Genomic DNA, 17,478 nt, shown 5'->3' with positions numbered 1-17,478 from the left:
TTTCTTGCCAAGCTTCACCAGGGAGTGAGGTACCACCTCCTGTCTTGTGCTGTATCCTGAGTCCCAGCGAGCTGTGCCATTGGGGACCTTTCTTGCTCGGCTCGAAGGTGGGGCTCCCCTACTGCTATAGATTCCCCCTCAGTGAATCTTCCTCCTTTGTCTTATACAACATGGGGGTGGATGATGGAAGTGGAGTCCAAATTTCAGTCTGAGAACCTTCTGGAAGCATTACCTGGATAAAGTAGGAAACCATCACATTGTGAAAGGCATACTTCCCCAGAAAGATATCAGCAATCTGTAAATACTTAATGACATAGCTCTGAAACAGATGAAGCAGAAATGAAACAGAAATACAAGAAGAAATTGATCAAATCACAATCACAGCAGACATTTTTACCTCATAAACCAAGGATCAAGCAGAAAAAGAAAACTAGTGTGATTTAGACAATTTAAGTAACAGAATTAAGCTGGAGATAATAAACATTTATGAAAATTAGCTTTATACTACATTACAAAGGAATTATCATTGACTTTCAAAGGATCGGTATATTTTTCATTCCCTTTTGGGTATTCTCTCTTTTCTTTTTTTGTCAGTGTTTTTCCCTTTTGTTAGCCTTTTAAAAACACCCATCTGTTCCTTAAATTTATCAAAATTTTTGTTTTATTCCTCTTTCTTCTGACTTTTGGTTTATTTTGTTTCCATGTCTAGCTTCTTGAGTTGAGTATTGAGTTGTTTGTTTGTTTGTTTGTTTGTTTGTTTGTTTGTTTGTTTTTCTTGCCTTCTGATAAGTTTACTTAGGTAAAAAGTTATAAATTTTTCATTGTTCACTTTTCACAGGTTTTGTCAGATAGTGTTCTCATTGTCTGTAATTTCGGTTTTGGCTTCCTCTTTAACCCAAAAGTTATTTAGAAGATTGCTCTTGGGGCACCTGGGTGGCTTAGTTTGCTGAGCGTCTGACTTCGGCTCCAGTCATGATCTCATGGTTTGTGAGTTTGGGCCCCACATAGGGCTCTTTGCTGACAGCTCAGAGCCTGGAGCCAGCTTCGGATTTTGTGTCCCTCTCTCTCTGCCCCTCCCCCACTTATGCTCACTCTCTCTCTTAAAAATAAAAAAAGATTGCTCTTAAAGGGTCCAAGGATTTAAGAGCATCTGTCTCCCTCCAATTTTTTCTATTCCTTCTTTCTCTACCTTCTTTGTTTTTTGTTAAAAACTAGGTTAGTACATTTAGATAGTAGAGTGTGGTCTATATCATTTCTACCTTTTGAAAAATTTGAGATTATCTATGTAGCTAATACATTGTCATGTTTTTTAAGTGTTCTAGAGACATTTGAAAAGAATATGTGTTCTTTAAATAGTGGAAGAAATCAAGAGGGTGAATCGTCTTATTCAGCTCTTGTATCCTTACTGATTTATATCTGATTGATTTATCAATTTTTGAAGAGGAGTGTTAGTGTCTTGTGTTTATGATTTTGTCGAATCATCTTTGTACCTCTAACAGTCTTTTACATTTTATATTCCTGTGGTTTATCAGTCTACATAAAAGTTTATGTCTGTCATTTCTTCTTAGTAGAATGTATCATTTATCAACTTAAGTATTTCTCTTAGTTCCCTCAGTGCTTTTGCTCTGAATTGTACCTGATTTGTTACTAATTTTGCCATGTCTGCTTTTTACTTACCCGACATATCTGTTTATTTTTAACCATCTGTGTCATTTTACTTTGGGCATGTCTATTATAAATGACATATGCTGGATTCATTTATTGTAACCAAAATATTAATTTTGATCTTTTAACAGATTAAAATCATTCATATTTATTGTGATTAGTAATATTTAACCTTAGTGCTGTCATTTTATGAAGGTTCTTTATTATCATGTTTCATAGTTCATTCCTATTTTCTTTTTTTCTTTTCAGATTTTTGTTAGGTTGATCAGATTCCATTTTCTTTTCCTTTATTTTGGTTCCTCCAACGGTGTGGAGTTTCTTCTTTCCCTTAAAATTATAAACAAAAATAGCTAATAAGTGAATTCAACAAAGTTTCAGGGTGCAAGACTAACACACAAAAATCAATTATGTTTCTATATACAATGAAATGAACAGTCCTAAAAGGAAACCAAGAAAACAACTCCATATATAATAGTGTTAAAAAGAAGAAAATATGTAGGAATAAATTTATCCAAGCAGGTGAAAGACTTAGAACACTGAAAACTACAAAAAATTCATGAGAGAAATTAAAGAAGACCTAAAAAATGGGAAAGACATCCCATATTCATGGATAGGAAGTCATAATTTTGGTAAGATTGCAATACCATGCAAGTAAGCTACAGATTGAGTATAATCTCTATCAAATTTCTGCCAAGCTTTTGGGGCAGAAATGTAATTGATGATCCTCAAATTCATATGAAACTCCAAAGGACCCTGAGTAGCCACAAAAATCTTGCAAAAGAAAAGTTGAATAACACACATTTCCTAATTTCTACAAAGCCACAATAGTCAGAACAGTGTGGTACTGTTCCAAGGATAGACATACAGATCAATAGAATAGAATCAAAATAGTCCAGGAATAAGCCTCTACCTACATATATGGCCAATTAATTTTTTGACAAAGATCCCAACACCCTTCGGTGGGGACAGAATAGTCTTTACCAAATAGTTCTGAGACAACTGAATGGCCATGTGCAAAATAATGCAGTTGGACTTTACCTCCTGCCATATGCAAAAGTTAAGTCAAAATGGACTCGTTACCTTAGTCTCAGAGCTAAAGCCATAAACATCTTGGAAGAAAACATAGGGATAACCCTTCATAACATTGGATTTAGCTGTGGATTTTTAGGTATGACATCAAAAGTATGAGCAACAAAAGATGAATTGATGAAAAATTAGATGAATTGGACTTCATGACAATTACACACTTTGTGCATCCACAGACATTATGAGAAGGGTGAACAGACAGCCTACAGATTGGGAGAAAAACCTGTGCAAATCCTGTATCTTATAAGAGTGTGTATCTAGAATACATAAAGAACTCTTATAATACAACAACACAAAGACAACCAAATTTTAAAATGTGCAAAAGATTTGAACAGACATTTCTTCAAAGAAGATATGCAAGTGGCCAGGAAACACATGAAAAGATGCTCAGCATCATTGGTCTTTAGGGAAATACATATCAAAACTATGAGAAGATACCATTTTATACCCCCTAGGATAGCTGTAAAAAAAAAAAAGTGGAACATAAGTTGTTGGTCGTGAGTATGTGGAGAGATTGAAACTCTCAGATGTTGCTGGGTGAAAAATGGTTTGATGGTTTCTCATAGTTAGATGTAGAATTACCATAAACCCAGCAATTCCACTCCTTGCTATATACACAAAAGAACTGAAAAGAGGGACTCTAACAAATACATATACACAAAGAAGCACTAGTCACAACAGCCAAAAGATGGAAATAGCCCACATGTCCATCAGTGGATGAATGGAGAAATAAATTGTGGTATTTACATACAATGGAATATTATTGAGCCAGAAGATGGAATGAAGTGATAACACACTACAGTATGGATGAACCTTGAAAACATTGGGCTAAGTGAAAGGAACCAAACACAAAAGGTCACATATATGGTTCCATTTATATAAAACTATCCAGAATAGGTAAATCCACTGAAAGAGAAAGCAGATTGGTGGTTACCAGGGGTTGGAGGGGCCAGGAAGAATAGAAACTGCTTAATGGCCATGAGGTTTCCCTTTGGGGTGATGAAAATGTTCTGGAACTAGATAGAAGGGGTGGTTGCAGAACACCGGGAACATACTAAAAGCCATTGAAGTCTTAATTTTTAAATGGTTAACTTTGTGTGACAGGAATTTCACCTCAATAAAGTTTAAAAATTGTAACAAATATATTTAAACAACTTTTCCTTACACTGTAAATAATTAATCAGTATCTGTAATTTGCTTCTTTAAGGAAAGAAGACACAGCTTCTAGCTGAAATCCTCCAGATTTTTAGTTGGTGATCATTATTAACTTCTTAATCCTATGCTATCTCTTCTATTTTAGGAATCCTTATAAAATAGTCACATTAAATCCTGCAGTCACCTTAACAATAGCTATTTTGAATGAATATAAACTGTAGTGGTTTCTGAGCTCACTCCTTCTAAAATTCCTTTTTTGGGTTTACTTTTCATTCTCTAGGTTTGAGCTTTGAAAGTATTTGTTTCAGAAAGGAACAATTTGAAAGAATGCACACACACACACACACACACACACACACACACACACACATGCACACAGTATGTATATTTTACTCCCTATGGATGAATTTTTGATTTGTTTGTCATTTTGTTGTAGTAAGTGAAAGAGTATATTCTGATGATTTCATAGAACATAAGCTTATCCCCACAACAGGCTTCTGGCCCATTGGCTATTCTTGGATTCGTTCTTCTCTAGCCCCTCCTCAAGGCCCAGAGACCTCCCCTTTGCCCCTGTTTACCCCGCCCCATCTCAAGGAGTCATTGCCTTTGATGTTTACTGAAGGCTCTTCCTCCTAGAAACTACAGGGGAAGGCTTACCCTTTCCTGACCCAAAGGGAAAGCCACATACTTGGAATCAGCCTAGCATTCTTCCCTTCCTGGAATTCCCTTCCTGGTGCATGAAGAGCCTGTGGCAGTCTGTCCTTCTGCATGCCCCTTCTACCCGAGACATATTGCTCTGCTCTGAATTCCCATTCTTTAGTTATTTGGAAAGAGAACCACAAATGGGAAATTGGGGAACAAGGTGATTCTCGCAGCCTCATAACCCACCTCTGTGTGGTTGGCGAGCTCTAACTTCTTGCGTGTTTGTAAACTTCACAACCTGACCCTGCCATTTGCCTCAATGCTTCTTCTCCTCAACCACTCCCCACAAAGGACAATCAGTTATGGTTTTTCATGCACCACTTCTGGGGAAGGAGGAATGCTGGCCTGATTCAAACCACCTGTCCTTCCCCTGGGTCACAGCCAAGATAAGCCTTCCCCCACATGGAGAATCTTCATGGTCTGCCAGTCCATTCATTTTCTTACTATTCTTGCTTCTTGGCATTTGGTGAGAAGTTCATTTGTTCACTCATTCATTTACTTTTTGAGCACTCATTACTGTTGAAGAAACTGGGGATACAGCAATGGCCAAAACAGATGAAAATCTCCTCCATCATGGAGCTGACATTCTAATGGGGTGAGACAGGTAATCAATAAAATGTGTAAGGTGTTAGAAATTGATAAACACACAAAAGTGATCAAAACAAACAGAAAATGGATCATGGCCATGGTTTGTGATTTTAAATGGAACAGTGAGGGTCGAACTCATTGAGAAGGGGATATTTGAGTAAACGTGAGTGGCAAAGGAAGGAGCTGTGTGAGTATTTGCGAGAAGAGTGTTCCAGAGAGCAGTGCAAAGGCTCTGAGGCAGAATCATGCGTCGTGTGGCCAGAGTGGCATGAACCAGGAGAATGGTGGGGGATGTCAGGGGGGTGAGGGAGACAGAGGTGTGCGTGAGGGTGTTAGACCATATGGCATGTGGTAGGAGGTCATTGTAAGGACCCGGTTCTTCCTCTGAGTGACAAGGGGACCACTGGAGGGTGGTGAGCAAAGGAGTGCTGCGATCTGACATTTTAACAGGATAATTCTGGCCCCCGAGGGAGAAAAGACCATAGCAAGGGTGGAGGCAGGGAAGCCCATCTCTTTCTTAGGAGGAGTGAGAAATGAATCTTGAAGGAGCCAGTGTGGGACACTGATCCAGTGTGGGACAGTGCTGAATTCAGAGTCACAAGACCTGGGTTTGAATCCCATCCAGGACGTACCAGGGGCACGACACCCCCACTTTCTGAGCTTCCCCTTCTTCACCTGGAGAGAATAGTCATGTGAGTTCTTTGCAGAATGGATGCGGGTTAAATGGAGAACGCGTGTGGAAAAGCTGGGCCCAATGGCTGGCACACACTAAGTGCTCAGTAAGAAGCAGTAGCCAAGCGGGTTGGTATTCAGGTGTCACGCATTTAGGATTTGATTGCATCCGAGGGAGACATGTAGTGTTTGCATGTTTAGTTATTTTTAAGTGTGCTAATCGCCTTTTTAAATGAATTGTCATAGTTATGTTATTCCAATATTTTGATACAACATATGCTTATTTTTGCAAAAGGCTTCTGGCTGGTTGGGCTGGTTCCAGTGTGTTGAGGTTTTGGGTTTTAAAAAAAGGAATGGACTCGTGCAGTCATCCAGATCTCATTGGGCACATGCTCCGTACTAGCACCTGTTCTGGGAGCTGTGGGGGCAGGGAGCAGGCAGGAAGGCGGTGGTGAAGAGAGACATGAGCCATGGATAACTGAAGGGTTTCCAGTCTGCCAGGAGGGACCTAGGTGAGCTCTCAACCTGAAGCCTGGTACCCTCCCCATCTGATGTGCTCACTCACCACATTCTAACTGAGCACCTACTGTGTACCATGTGCTATGCTAGGTGCTGGTGACAAGACAGTCTCGCCCCTGTCTTCAGGGGGTCGGGGTGGGGTTGGGGGGGGGTCACAAGTAAAAGGGAAGTAAAGAACAAAAGATAATTGGAGATGTGTGTGATACTGTGGGGAGCACAAGCAAGGGGCCGAAGAGGGGGAATGTGAACAGGGGAGTCTTGTTGCAGGATGGGCAGGGGAGCAGGGGGAGGCTTCCTGGGACCCTGCTTTCTGGGATGATATGAGGCCCATGGCTGAGTCCCACCTAAAACCAGTCAGCCCTCAGCCCATCAGGCCAAAGACAGACATCACCCCATGGTGTGCAAGCCTGGGGCATGCGGAGGAGTGCAGACCATTCACAGTGAGGGTACCAAGTACATGAGCTGTGTGTTCTTGGAGTAGTTCCTTAACATCTCTAGAACTCTGAGCAAGGGCAACTAGGGCGACAATTACAGCCGGCACTGAGAGGGCTGAGTCAGGACTTTTACACAGTTACTTTTTACACAGCCAGGCAGTGTCAGTACTTTTTACACAGTTACTTTTTACACAGCCCTGTAGCACCTGCTGTTATTACCTTCCCTTCACAGATGAGGAAACTGAAGCAGAGAGAGGTTAAGTAGTGTACTTCAAGTCACATACCTAGAGTGTGGCAGAGCCAGGATTCAAACTCAGGCCCTCCTGAGCTTCACCACACACTGTATTCCTGTGCAGTGGGGACAAATATCACCTGTGTCCAGGGCAGTCACAAAGGTTGAGTGAGGTGTATGCTCATGGCGTCTGCCCTGGGGACTGGCTCATACCTGCGCTCAACTAATTATTCCTGAGCTCTTACTTTGTGTCAGGTTCTGGGAAACAGGACCAACAAAGGCTGTCCTAGCAGAACTCACATTGAACTTGAACCAAATAATTATGTAAGCAGTTAGTTAACTGCAGGTTTGATGAGTGCTTCCAAAGAGAATGCAGAGCCACCTGGAGGCATGTAAGGGGCTGTGAGCCACTCTAGAGAGTATCAGGGAAACCATTTAAACCAACCTGTTGTGGAGAGGTGAGTAGAAATTAGATGAAGGGAGAGCGTGTGGTGGGCACAGCATTCCAGCAGAGGGAACAGCCTACGTGAGGCCCTGGAGGCAGGCAAGGTCACTGTGGCTACAGGGGTGGTTGGGGGCAGCCATGTGAGGATGACAGAGCCATGTTTGGGACTGGGGGATTTATCCTCTGGACAGTGGGGAGCCATAAAAAGCATTGTAAGCATGGGAGTGGCATGCTGGGGTGATCATCTTTCTAGAGACCCCTCTGGCCACATGGAGGGGATGCACTGGCAGGGAAAGGAGTGGCCTGTGGGAGGCCAGAACAGAGGCTGCTGCATTTGTCTGGGTAAGAGACAGTGTGGCCTGGACCAGGGCAGTGGCAGTGGGAATGGAGAAAAATGGGTATGTTGAAAAGATAGTTTAGAGGAGTTTCACTAGATTTGAGGAATGACCAAGGGTAAGCCCCAAGTCTGTAGCTTTATTAACTGGATGGAGGACTGGATGAGGGAAACACAGGTGCAGGGTAGGGGAGGGCAACATGACTACAGCTTTGCACATGTTGACCCTGAGTGGTTTGTGAGACAAGAGGTGAAAATATTGGGTGAGGGGAGGTGTTTAGATGCTCACATCTGGAGCTCAGATGGGTGCCAAGATTGGAGCTGGAAACATGGCAGAGGAGGCAGGTCCCAGTGGGCTGTGGAGTGAGTGGGAGATGAGGAAGAGGGGGCTACAGGTGAGGACAGCCCTTTTAGGAAGACAGGTATGGACCAGAAGGAGGTGGTAGCAGCTGGAGAGGGATGGGGGAGTGTGCAAGACCAGAGAGAGATGGGCATGTTTCAGTGCTGATGACAGTGGTCCAGCAGAGGGGGAGGCCAAAAAGCCAGGAGCAAGAAGGGTTAATGGGATGCCCAAGGTCCTTGGACAGATGGGGAAGGATCATCGCCTATAGAAGCAAGGAGCTTGGCCTTAGGAAAGAGGGGTGGCTCTTCTAGCATCACAACAGGAAGCAAGTTGGTACCAAATGGGCAAGTTTGTGGTTCTGGCATCAGGATGCTGTTAGAGTTATTTTCTGTGTTCCCTGGGAAGTAGAAGGTCATCTGGTCATCTGCACTGGGCAAAGGGGCAGAGAAAGTGCTAGAGGATGAGGAAAGAAGACAGGCTAGGGAGAACCTCCATGGAAATGAACAAGCTGGGAGGGAGTGTTTCCCAGAAGTATGGAAACACCAAGAGAGCTGGTGACCATGATTTCTGGTGAAATTTGATCGAAGCCTTGCTCAGTTCTCTTGGTGAGGGTGAGAAAGGGTGGGTAGTTGGGTTCATATCATGATGGGGGTCTTATAAGCAAGGTGCTAGGCATAGAAGAGCAAAGAGGGGCACAGAGAGCTTTCTCTCCTCCACCATTTCTGATTAGTTGGTGGTACTCTGGCCCCTTGTCCTTTCTGCCCCTCTATAGCCATCTCCCTTCACCAAGCCCTGTACCACTCATAGCCTTAACCATAACAGTATGCCAGTTGACCTGTGGGTGCCTTGTCTTGGAGGAGATGCACTCAAAGGCAAAATTGCATTGACACCCACCCAAGTGCATCAAAACGCAACCTGAAAAACGATTTTCATCCCCCCAGGGAACCATGCTAAGATGTTTGGAAGATTCTCTCTCTCCGTCTCTTTCTCTTTCTCTCTCTCTCTCCCCCACCCCCAGACACTCTCCAGTAGAGGTGTACTAGTTTTTAAGCATGGAATGATCAGAATGTATTTATTTGGGAGGTGGGCACTGGGTGCAGAGTGGACAGAGTCTCAGTGGGGGATGGTGCCGGGAGACTCCTTGAAGAGGATACAGATCAGACCCTGTTCCCTCCTAGTGTTGTAACCTGGGTGAAGCCTCTAGATCTTGATTATCTGATTTGTCAAATGGGGATAAATACAGGATTCTTTTAAGAATTGGAGAATTAATTGCATGTCAATTACATCTTAATAAAGCTGGAAAAACTGGGGAACCCGGGAGAACCTGGAAGACATCCATGTCAAGGTAGACTCACCTGGAGAATTAAGGAGATAACCCACACCAGGGTAGATATACCTGGGGAGTTTAGAGAGCTATCCAAGGTCATATTAGACACACATTTGTAATTAGGGAAACACAGGAGGTCATTATAGACATGCCTGGGGTATTATGAGCACATTCCAGGTTTTGTGTCACATGCCTAGGAGATTATGGAGCAAAGACAGAATTGGAGATGGCATGCATATAAAACACCCTGCATGATGGGTGGTCAAGGGTCAGGAGGGTTATTATTCCAGGTAAGAGACAGTAAGAAAGAGGGCTGGGTTGGGGTCCTGTGTAAGGAAATGTGCTTTTGATCTACACCATTTATAAGGAGGTGTTGCTTTGCCAAGTTCCTCAATAACAAGGCTGGATCAAAGCCTGTTTCTTGGTCCCCAAGCCCTCAATTTGGCCATGACTTGGCACTGCAACTAAGGATTATGAGCACCCAGATTCTTAGGATCTGTGTCACAAGAAAGGACACATTACCTTCCTTTGGAGACAGTATAAATTGGAGGAAGGGAAGGTGACTGGAGTTAGGCTTCTTTCTAACTGTGTGACTTTGGGCAAGTAAACGCCCCTCTCTGTGTCTTAGTTTCTCTATCTATTAAATGAGCATATAATACCAGAAACCTCCTTCATTGGGTTGTTGTAAGAATTAACTCATTAAATGTTTGTAAAGTACTTGCACCTGGCATATACTATATGCTCAATAAATGCTAGATACTTACATTTTTTGATTAAAAAAAAAAAAAGCTTGAGGAATTTGTTTACAAAAGATCTGAGACTTACCAGGACATGGTTTCCACCTATGTGTTGAGCTTCATCAAGAGGGACTGAGTCTTCCTTGGGTCTCCTCCCCTGGCCATTCTGTTAACCTCAGGTACCAGCTGTGTGTCCCTTATTGAATTAGATTCAATTCCACAGATATTGATCGAGTAGCTAATATTTTTAGCCATGGAGCTTGAGATGGATGAGATGAGTCCATCCTCCCCTCTCTTTATGCAAATGGAGAAACTGAGTCCAGAGAGGGGCAATGATCATGCAATAAAGAGATTGGAATGTACATATAGAGCAGTGAGGCAGGGGTCAGTCCCCAAACCTATGCAAGCCTTTCCTGCCCCATCTCCTGAGTCCTGGTCCAGATCTTGGAAGCAGTTTCATGTGATGGGAAGGAGCCAGATCTTGGGGGCAGAAGACTAGGTCCCGTTCCTGATGGTTGTGAATGTCCTTTGCCACCAGCACGATCACTTCTTCCCCGGACTGCACGTTGTCCATCTGTGAAATAAGCCCGCAGCATCCCTGCAGAGGGAGCCAGTGAGCAAGAGATGGCTTGGGCTCTGGGTCCAAGGATGGGTGTGAGTGTGGGAAGGCGCTTATCCTCTCGGAGCATGTTTCTGTAGATATGCAGGGCTCTTCCCCGGGCAGTTGTGGTGAGGTTCAAACATGGTGCCTGAGGAGAAAAGTTTTGACACCAAAGAGGTGTTTAGATACCATGTGCTCCTTGCTCTCGCCACACCTCTACTCAAATCCTACTCACCCTTGGCACTCAGTGGCCTCATCCAACAAGCATTTACTGGGAGCCTACTTACCAGGAAGCAGGTATTGTGTTGGGCTTCAACTACCTTAGTTATTCTAACATACATATTTAACTTATCAAAGAAAACAAGGATGTTGGAAAGATGTTATTTCCCATATTCTACTCTGGTATTGTGGGGTTCCCCCCACTTTACACATTATGTATTACGATTGTTCTAAGATTTACCATTATATTCGCCGGTACCTCTGGTGTCTTTCTTCAGTTCTGAAATATTCCCAACCATTATCTCTTCAGTTATTCCTCTTCCCTTCTGTCACTCTTCCAGAATGCTGATTGAACAGGTGTCCTTTGGACACCCTCCCTTTGTCCTCAGTGTCCCCTAACTGCTCTTTCCTAGAAGTTTTCTCATATCCATCTTCCCTTCTGCACACATCCTTTCTCTGAGCCCTGATCTCTTTCGGAATATGGAAAAGGGGAGTGATCCCCCAGGCTGACATCACCTCGGTACCAAAACCCAATAAGGGCAGAAGGCAAAGAGGGAAACTACAGGCCAGTCTCACTCATGAACTAGATGCAAAAATCCTGAACAAAATGTCAGCAATCAAGATCCAGCAATGCATAAAAACAGTAATACATCATGACCAAGTTTATTCCAGAAATGGAAGGTTGCTTGAACATTTTCTAATGTTAAACCAAGTGAAGTAATTTACCATATTAACTGTATTAAAGGAGAAAAGTGACTTGAGCCTTTCAGTAGATGCAGGGAGAAGGAGTCCAATAAAAACAACAACAAGAATAACAACAGCAGCAGCAGCAACAACAACAAAAACCCATGCACAGTTGAAAGAAAAATAAACACCTTGACAAACTAGGAATGCCCTCACTCTGTTACAGAATTCCTGTAAGAGCCTATGGCAAACATTGACTTTAGTGGTAAAACACTGAGCTATTTAAGATAAGGAAGAAAGCAAGGGTCCCCACTTTCACCATTTCTATTCAGCATCGTCCTGGAGCTTCCTTATCAGTGCAGTAAGGTGGAGAAAACAACAAACAAGGATTAGAGAGGAAGGTGTCCAGTATGGCTCCTAGCTTGTGCTCCTGGGGGATGTTTGTGCCATTCACCAAGATGAGAAAGACCAAGAGAGGACCCAACTGTACTGGGTGTTCAGGGCACACAAGGGAAAGGCATCCAACTGCTGTGGAAGACTACCAGGCAGGAAATCAGGATACTTCAGCTCCATCCCAACTCTTCAACTAACCTTGGATGGGCCACTTTCCTCTTGGTGTTTGTTCGTCTTTTTAAGATTTTAAGTAATCTCTACACACCCAACATGGAGCTTGAACTTAACCCTGAGATCAAGAGGCGCATGCTCTTCCAACGGAGCCAGTACCTCTGGTGTCTTTCCTCTGGTGTCTTTCCCCTGCCACTTTCCTCTTGGACCTGAATTCTCCCATCTGTAAAATGGGTGGGTATAGGAAGATGAGCTCAAAGTGGGCTGCAGTGGCCAGATCTGAATGGAAAATGAAGAAGAGGGGGGAGGGAACAAGAGCTGGTCCCATTCTCCAGGAGGGCAGGTTTTTGTATACATACCCTCTAGTGAGGGAGCACCCATTTAGAGATGGGGCAGGAATCTGACCAAGTCATAGGGCCATCTTGACTGTCTGCCTTGCAGAGGGATCATCCCTTCTTTCCTTTGCCAAGAAGTTGTTACCATTGTTGCTGCTCTTATTGGTGCTGTTAAACATGTTCTGCGGTTGTAAGACACTGACTCCTAACAATATGCCCCTTTGATGTTTTAGACCTACAACAGCCAGAGCGAGAGCAACGAAGACTATGAGATCCCCCCGATAACACCTCCCAACCTCCCTGAGCCATCCCTCCTGCACCTGGGGGACCACGAAGCTGGCTACCACTCGCTGTGCCACAGCCTCACGCCCAACGGACTCCTCCCTGCCTACTCCTACCAGGCCATGGACCTCCCAGCCATCATGGTGTCCAACATGCTGGCCCAGGACAGCCACCTGCTGTCGGGCCAGCTGCCCACGGTGAGTCCTTTTCCCCCACCATTGTTCCTGCTGGTTACAGTAGGGAAATGGGTTAAGAAAGCAGAATGCCAATGTTTTGTGTGCTTGTGTGCAAGGTGTAGGCTTGGATGTTTGCATGGGGGTCTGAAGAATATGAGGGCTGGGCATGGAGAATAATCTGTGTCTTCACACAGGTAGCTTCTGGAACTCTCTTTATAATATCTTGGTATTATTTGTTTTGTCATTATTTCTAATGGTATAATCTCATCTTTATTTTTATTTTATAATGGCCTTATTGGGATAGAATTCACACACCATACAACTCACCCTGTTAGAGTATACAATTCAGTAGGTGATACACAGGGATGTATGAACATCAACACAGTCCATTTTGGATCATTTTCATCACCCTGAAAAGAAACCCTGTACCCCTTAGTCATCATTCTCAACACCCCCAGCCCTACAACCCCCAGCCCTAGGTAACCACTGATCTACTTTATATTTCTAGATATCTGCCTATTCTGGACACTTTATATAAATAGAATCATAATAGTTTTAAAATAATTGTATTTTGGGGGCGCCTGTGTGGCTCGGTTAAGCATCTGACTTCGGCTCAGGTCATGATCTCACAGTTTGTGGGTTTGAGCCCCGCGTCCGCCTCTGTGCTGTCAGTTGAGAGTCTGGAGCCTGCTTCAGATTCTGTGTCTCCCTCTCTCTCTCTGCCCCTTTCCCACTCACGCTCTGTCTCTCTCTGTCTCTCAAAAAATGAATAAATGTTAACAAAATTTTTTTAAAAAAATTGTATTTTGTATCTTGTTTAAACTACCAGGGAGAAGGGTGGTTCCTGAGTTAAAGTTTTCAGGATAAGTAGAAATACGGCAGGCAGACTAGGGCAGGAAAGTACTTTCCAGGTTGGGAGAACAGCATGTACAAAAGTAACAGGCAGGAGGGCTCGCGTCATGCTTGGAGACAGCATGTGGTTCATTTTATTTATAGGGCTGGAGACAAAGGACTTGGAGCAAGAGAAAAAGAGGAGGTGAAAGAGCTAGCAGGGCCTGGACCACAAGGGTCCTGAATCCCATGATAAGGAAATGTATGATTTCTTAGCATAATGGCGGATTTGAACAATCAAGATCTATAGAAAACTAGCACAGCATTGCTTGTATAATAGAAAAAGACCCTTAAGGGAATTGTAGTACTTCTCCTGAGTAACTATGATTCCTGTTTAGTTTCTGCTTTTTCCTTCACAGTTAATATTATATACTAGTCACAACTCTTAAGTTCATTTCTAAGTGACAGGGACCAATCTCAAACTAGCTTACACAAAAAAGTCTGAAATATCCAGGGGCGGACATGGGGTTTCAGGCATGGCTGGATCCAGAAACCCCAGTAGTGTCATTAGGTCCCTATCCTATGCCCATTTACACGCAGCAGGTATGGTGGCTGCTGGTAACCAACATCTTCCCTGACATCTCTGGCAAGTGGCAGTCTGGGTCTTCTGGAGGGAGGTGGGAGGGACCACGACGGAGCATGGCTGGACCAACCATTGTGTCCAGGAGGAACAATCTTCGATATTGTCAGCTTAGGTCACAAACTCACCAGTGGCAGAGGAGAAGGGACTTCATAGTTGATTTCCTATCAGAATCACTTGGTATTGGGTGGATCACTTTTGTCTCTCCAGGGGATACTCAGAGGCCACAGCCACGTGTTTGGCCCAATTCTAGCTGATGTCCGGGACCTTTGGGCATGCAGTGTGTATTCTAACAATCTTGACTGTGTTTTATTTATTCCTTACTCTTATTATCACCAAATCTTCTTGCTTAAAAAAAAAAAAAAAGCTGGTATCCTCTATGTATTGTTGTAAACTATATCACATTTTTTTCTTCTTTGAATCCAGGTGAGAAGTAAAAGGAGGGAGAGGTAGAGGGGAGAGGGAGGCAGCCAACTCAAGCTCCACATCTTGTAACGTTCAGGGTCTGACTCAAGTGCTCAGTGGAAATGGATCCTCTATTTTTTGAGGAATGCTTTTCTTTGGGGCCCATCAATAATGCAGGTCCTTGGTTTCCTCTTCTCTAAGAGACCTCAGGATGCCAGAGCCATATGCTTTTAATTCCAGTTTTTTAGAATGCTGTGCCTTAGCTGCCTGCGCGGCTAATTGCTCACAAGGCATCACTACTCCAGACCATCTCTTTTGGGGAATTATGGTAACACAGGCAAGGGCAGGGCCCGCAGACGCCTCTGGCATGTGCCCTGGGAAGGGCTGTGAATGCAGGGGTGAGTATGGCTGTAGTGGGCCGCAGTGCTGCAGGCCTCTGGTGTGGTGGGCAGGGGACACAGTGGGTTGGTGGCTAGCGTGTGGGCTCCAGAGTCTCACAGACCTGCCTTAGATCCTGGCTCCACCTCCAGAGCTTCATTCCCTTATCTTGGAATCATAACAGTACCCACCTCAAGACTGCAGTGAAGTGTATCTGAGATAATGTGTGCAGTCTTAGCAAATGCCTGGCAGAGAGCAAGCGATCAGGGAATATTTATTATTAGTAGTAGTAGTAGTAATAACAATGAATTCCCACCGGAACCAAATGGCAATGTTTTCCGTGAACCTCCCTTACCTAAAGGAACAGATTGCAGATACTCTCAGGTACTTTTGTAGGGCCACCTGATTACAGTAGCTCTGATAATTACAAAGAATGCTGTCTGTTAATCAAAAATGATCTTCTGATCCTTCCTCTTAGGATATGTTTTGGTTGGGCTCGTTCCAAATAGACACTTTGAGTCATTTTCCATATTTCTTTAAAACTAGCTCATGTTAAAGATGCTTCACAAATTCAGATAGCTTGAATTCTTTCATTAGTTTTCAAGGGTTTGCTGAGTTTTATATTCCCTTGTTATGTAATGAAAGACAAGCTAAACTTTCTTATCCAGGGGAGGGCTACCGGAGCAAATGGGAAACCGGGTAAGCACAGGTCCATCTGTCGGGACTGTCTGGTGAAGAGAGACAAGGCGCCCTTAGAGACAAGTTTTTAAAATTTGTCTGAGCTGTAGGACGCAGGTGTGTGTCTGTGTGCATATGGACGTGCACACTGAGGGTGGGGCTGGAATTTGCTTCGCCACCTGCTAGGTGTCAAGCATGGTGCAGAGGGCTTTACAAACTGCTCACACACTGCTCCCAAGAACCGAGTGCTGCATTACAATAAGGAAACAGAGGCTTGGAGCAGGCAGGTGATTGTATTGGTTTCCTGTGGCTGCTCTAACAAATTGTCACAAACATGATGTCTTAAAACAACCAGAAAGTGATTCTCTCACAGCTCTGGAGGCTACAGGTTGAAATCAGTGTCACTGGGCCAACCTCAAGGTGTCTGGAGGGGTGAGTTTCCTCTGGAAGCTCTGGGGAGATTCCATCCCGTGCTGCTTCTTGCTTCTGAAGGTTGCTGGCCATCCTTGGCTTGTGGCCACAACACTCGAACCTCCGGCCTGTCTTCACATGGCCTTCTCTTATGTCAGTATAGTCTCCTCTGCCTTTCTCATTAGGACACTTGTGATAGCATTTAGGAATAATCTAGGATAATCCCTCCATCTCAAGAGCTTTACCTTAATCACACCTGCAGATTTTTTCCCAAATACACCTTCCAGGGATTAGGACCTGACATTTTTAGGGAGCTGTTTTCAGCCTGTGGTATGGTGATCGACCATGCAGCAGCCTTTATTGAGAGCCTGCTAAGCACCAGGCATTGTCTGAGCCCTGGGTCTACAAGACGCCCTTTATGCACACACATATATAATGTAAATATATGCAAATATATATGTTTATATATGTAAATATATGTATAAACACATGTATAAACATATATGTAAATATATGTTTATTATTTATTTTGAGAGAGAGAGGAGCCAGAGGAGCAGAGAGAGAGAGAGAGAGAGAGAGAGAGAGAGAGAGAATCTCAAACAGGCTCCATCTTGGCAGCACAGAGCCCAACACAGGGCTTGAGCCCATGAACCGTGAGATCGTAACAGCAGAAACCAAGAGTCAGATGCTCAAGCAACAGTGCCACCCAGCCGCCCCTACAAGATGCCCTTGAGGAACTCCTGGAGCAGGCAGAGAGACAGGTGAAGACTCTGTTTCTGCTATGTGTGCCCAGAAGAGGCACCTTTAGGAAGTGATGAGCTGACACATAGCAGCTTCTACAAACACTGTATGAATGAATGAATGAATGAATGAATGAATGAATGAATGTCACACAGTTGTTGAGAAACAAACCCAGAATTCCAGCCCAGTTCTGTCTGCTCCCATGCACCTCTCAGTTTCACCAGGTGCCTGAGAGATGGAGCAGCTGGGCTGCAGGGCCGCAGGCGGCACAGGTGTTCCGATGGGCAGGAGGTC

At 44.0% G+C, this 17,478-nt stretch overlaps 1 protein-coding gene across 7 annotated transcripts in view; it reads left to right on the top strand.

Moving 5' to 3' along the window:
* Positions 1-17,478, top strand: part of TOX2 (TOX high mobility group box family member 2) — a 134,977-nt gene that overhangs the window by 73,757 nt on the left and 43,742 nt on the right. For all 7 annotated transcript variants that reach the window (XM_047853261.1, XM_047853260.1, XM_047853256.1 and 4 more), the window contains one exon: positions 12,876-13,121. In XM_047853261.1, coding sequence (XP_047709217.1) covers positions 12,876-13,121 — 246 coding nt within the window. The remainder of the gene's footprint in view (positions 1-12,875; positions 13,122-17,478) is intronic.

The sequence above is a fragment of the Prionailurus viverrinus genome, chromosome A3, assembly GCF_022837055.1.
Source record: "Prionailurus viverrinus isolate Anna chromosome A3, UM_Priviv_1.0, whole genome shotgun sequence".
In the NCBI taxonomy this organism is placed as follows: Eukaryota; Metazoa; Chordata; class Mammalia; order Carnivora; family Felidae; genus Prionailurus; species Prionailurus viverrinus.
Note: the sequence above shows the minus strand (reverse complement) of the source record. Positions and strands in the feature narration are given on the sequence as shown.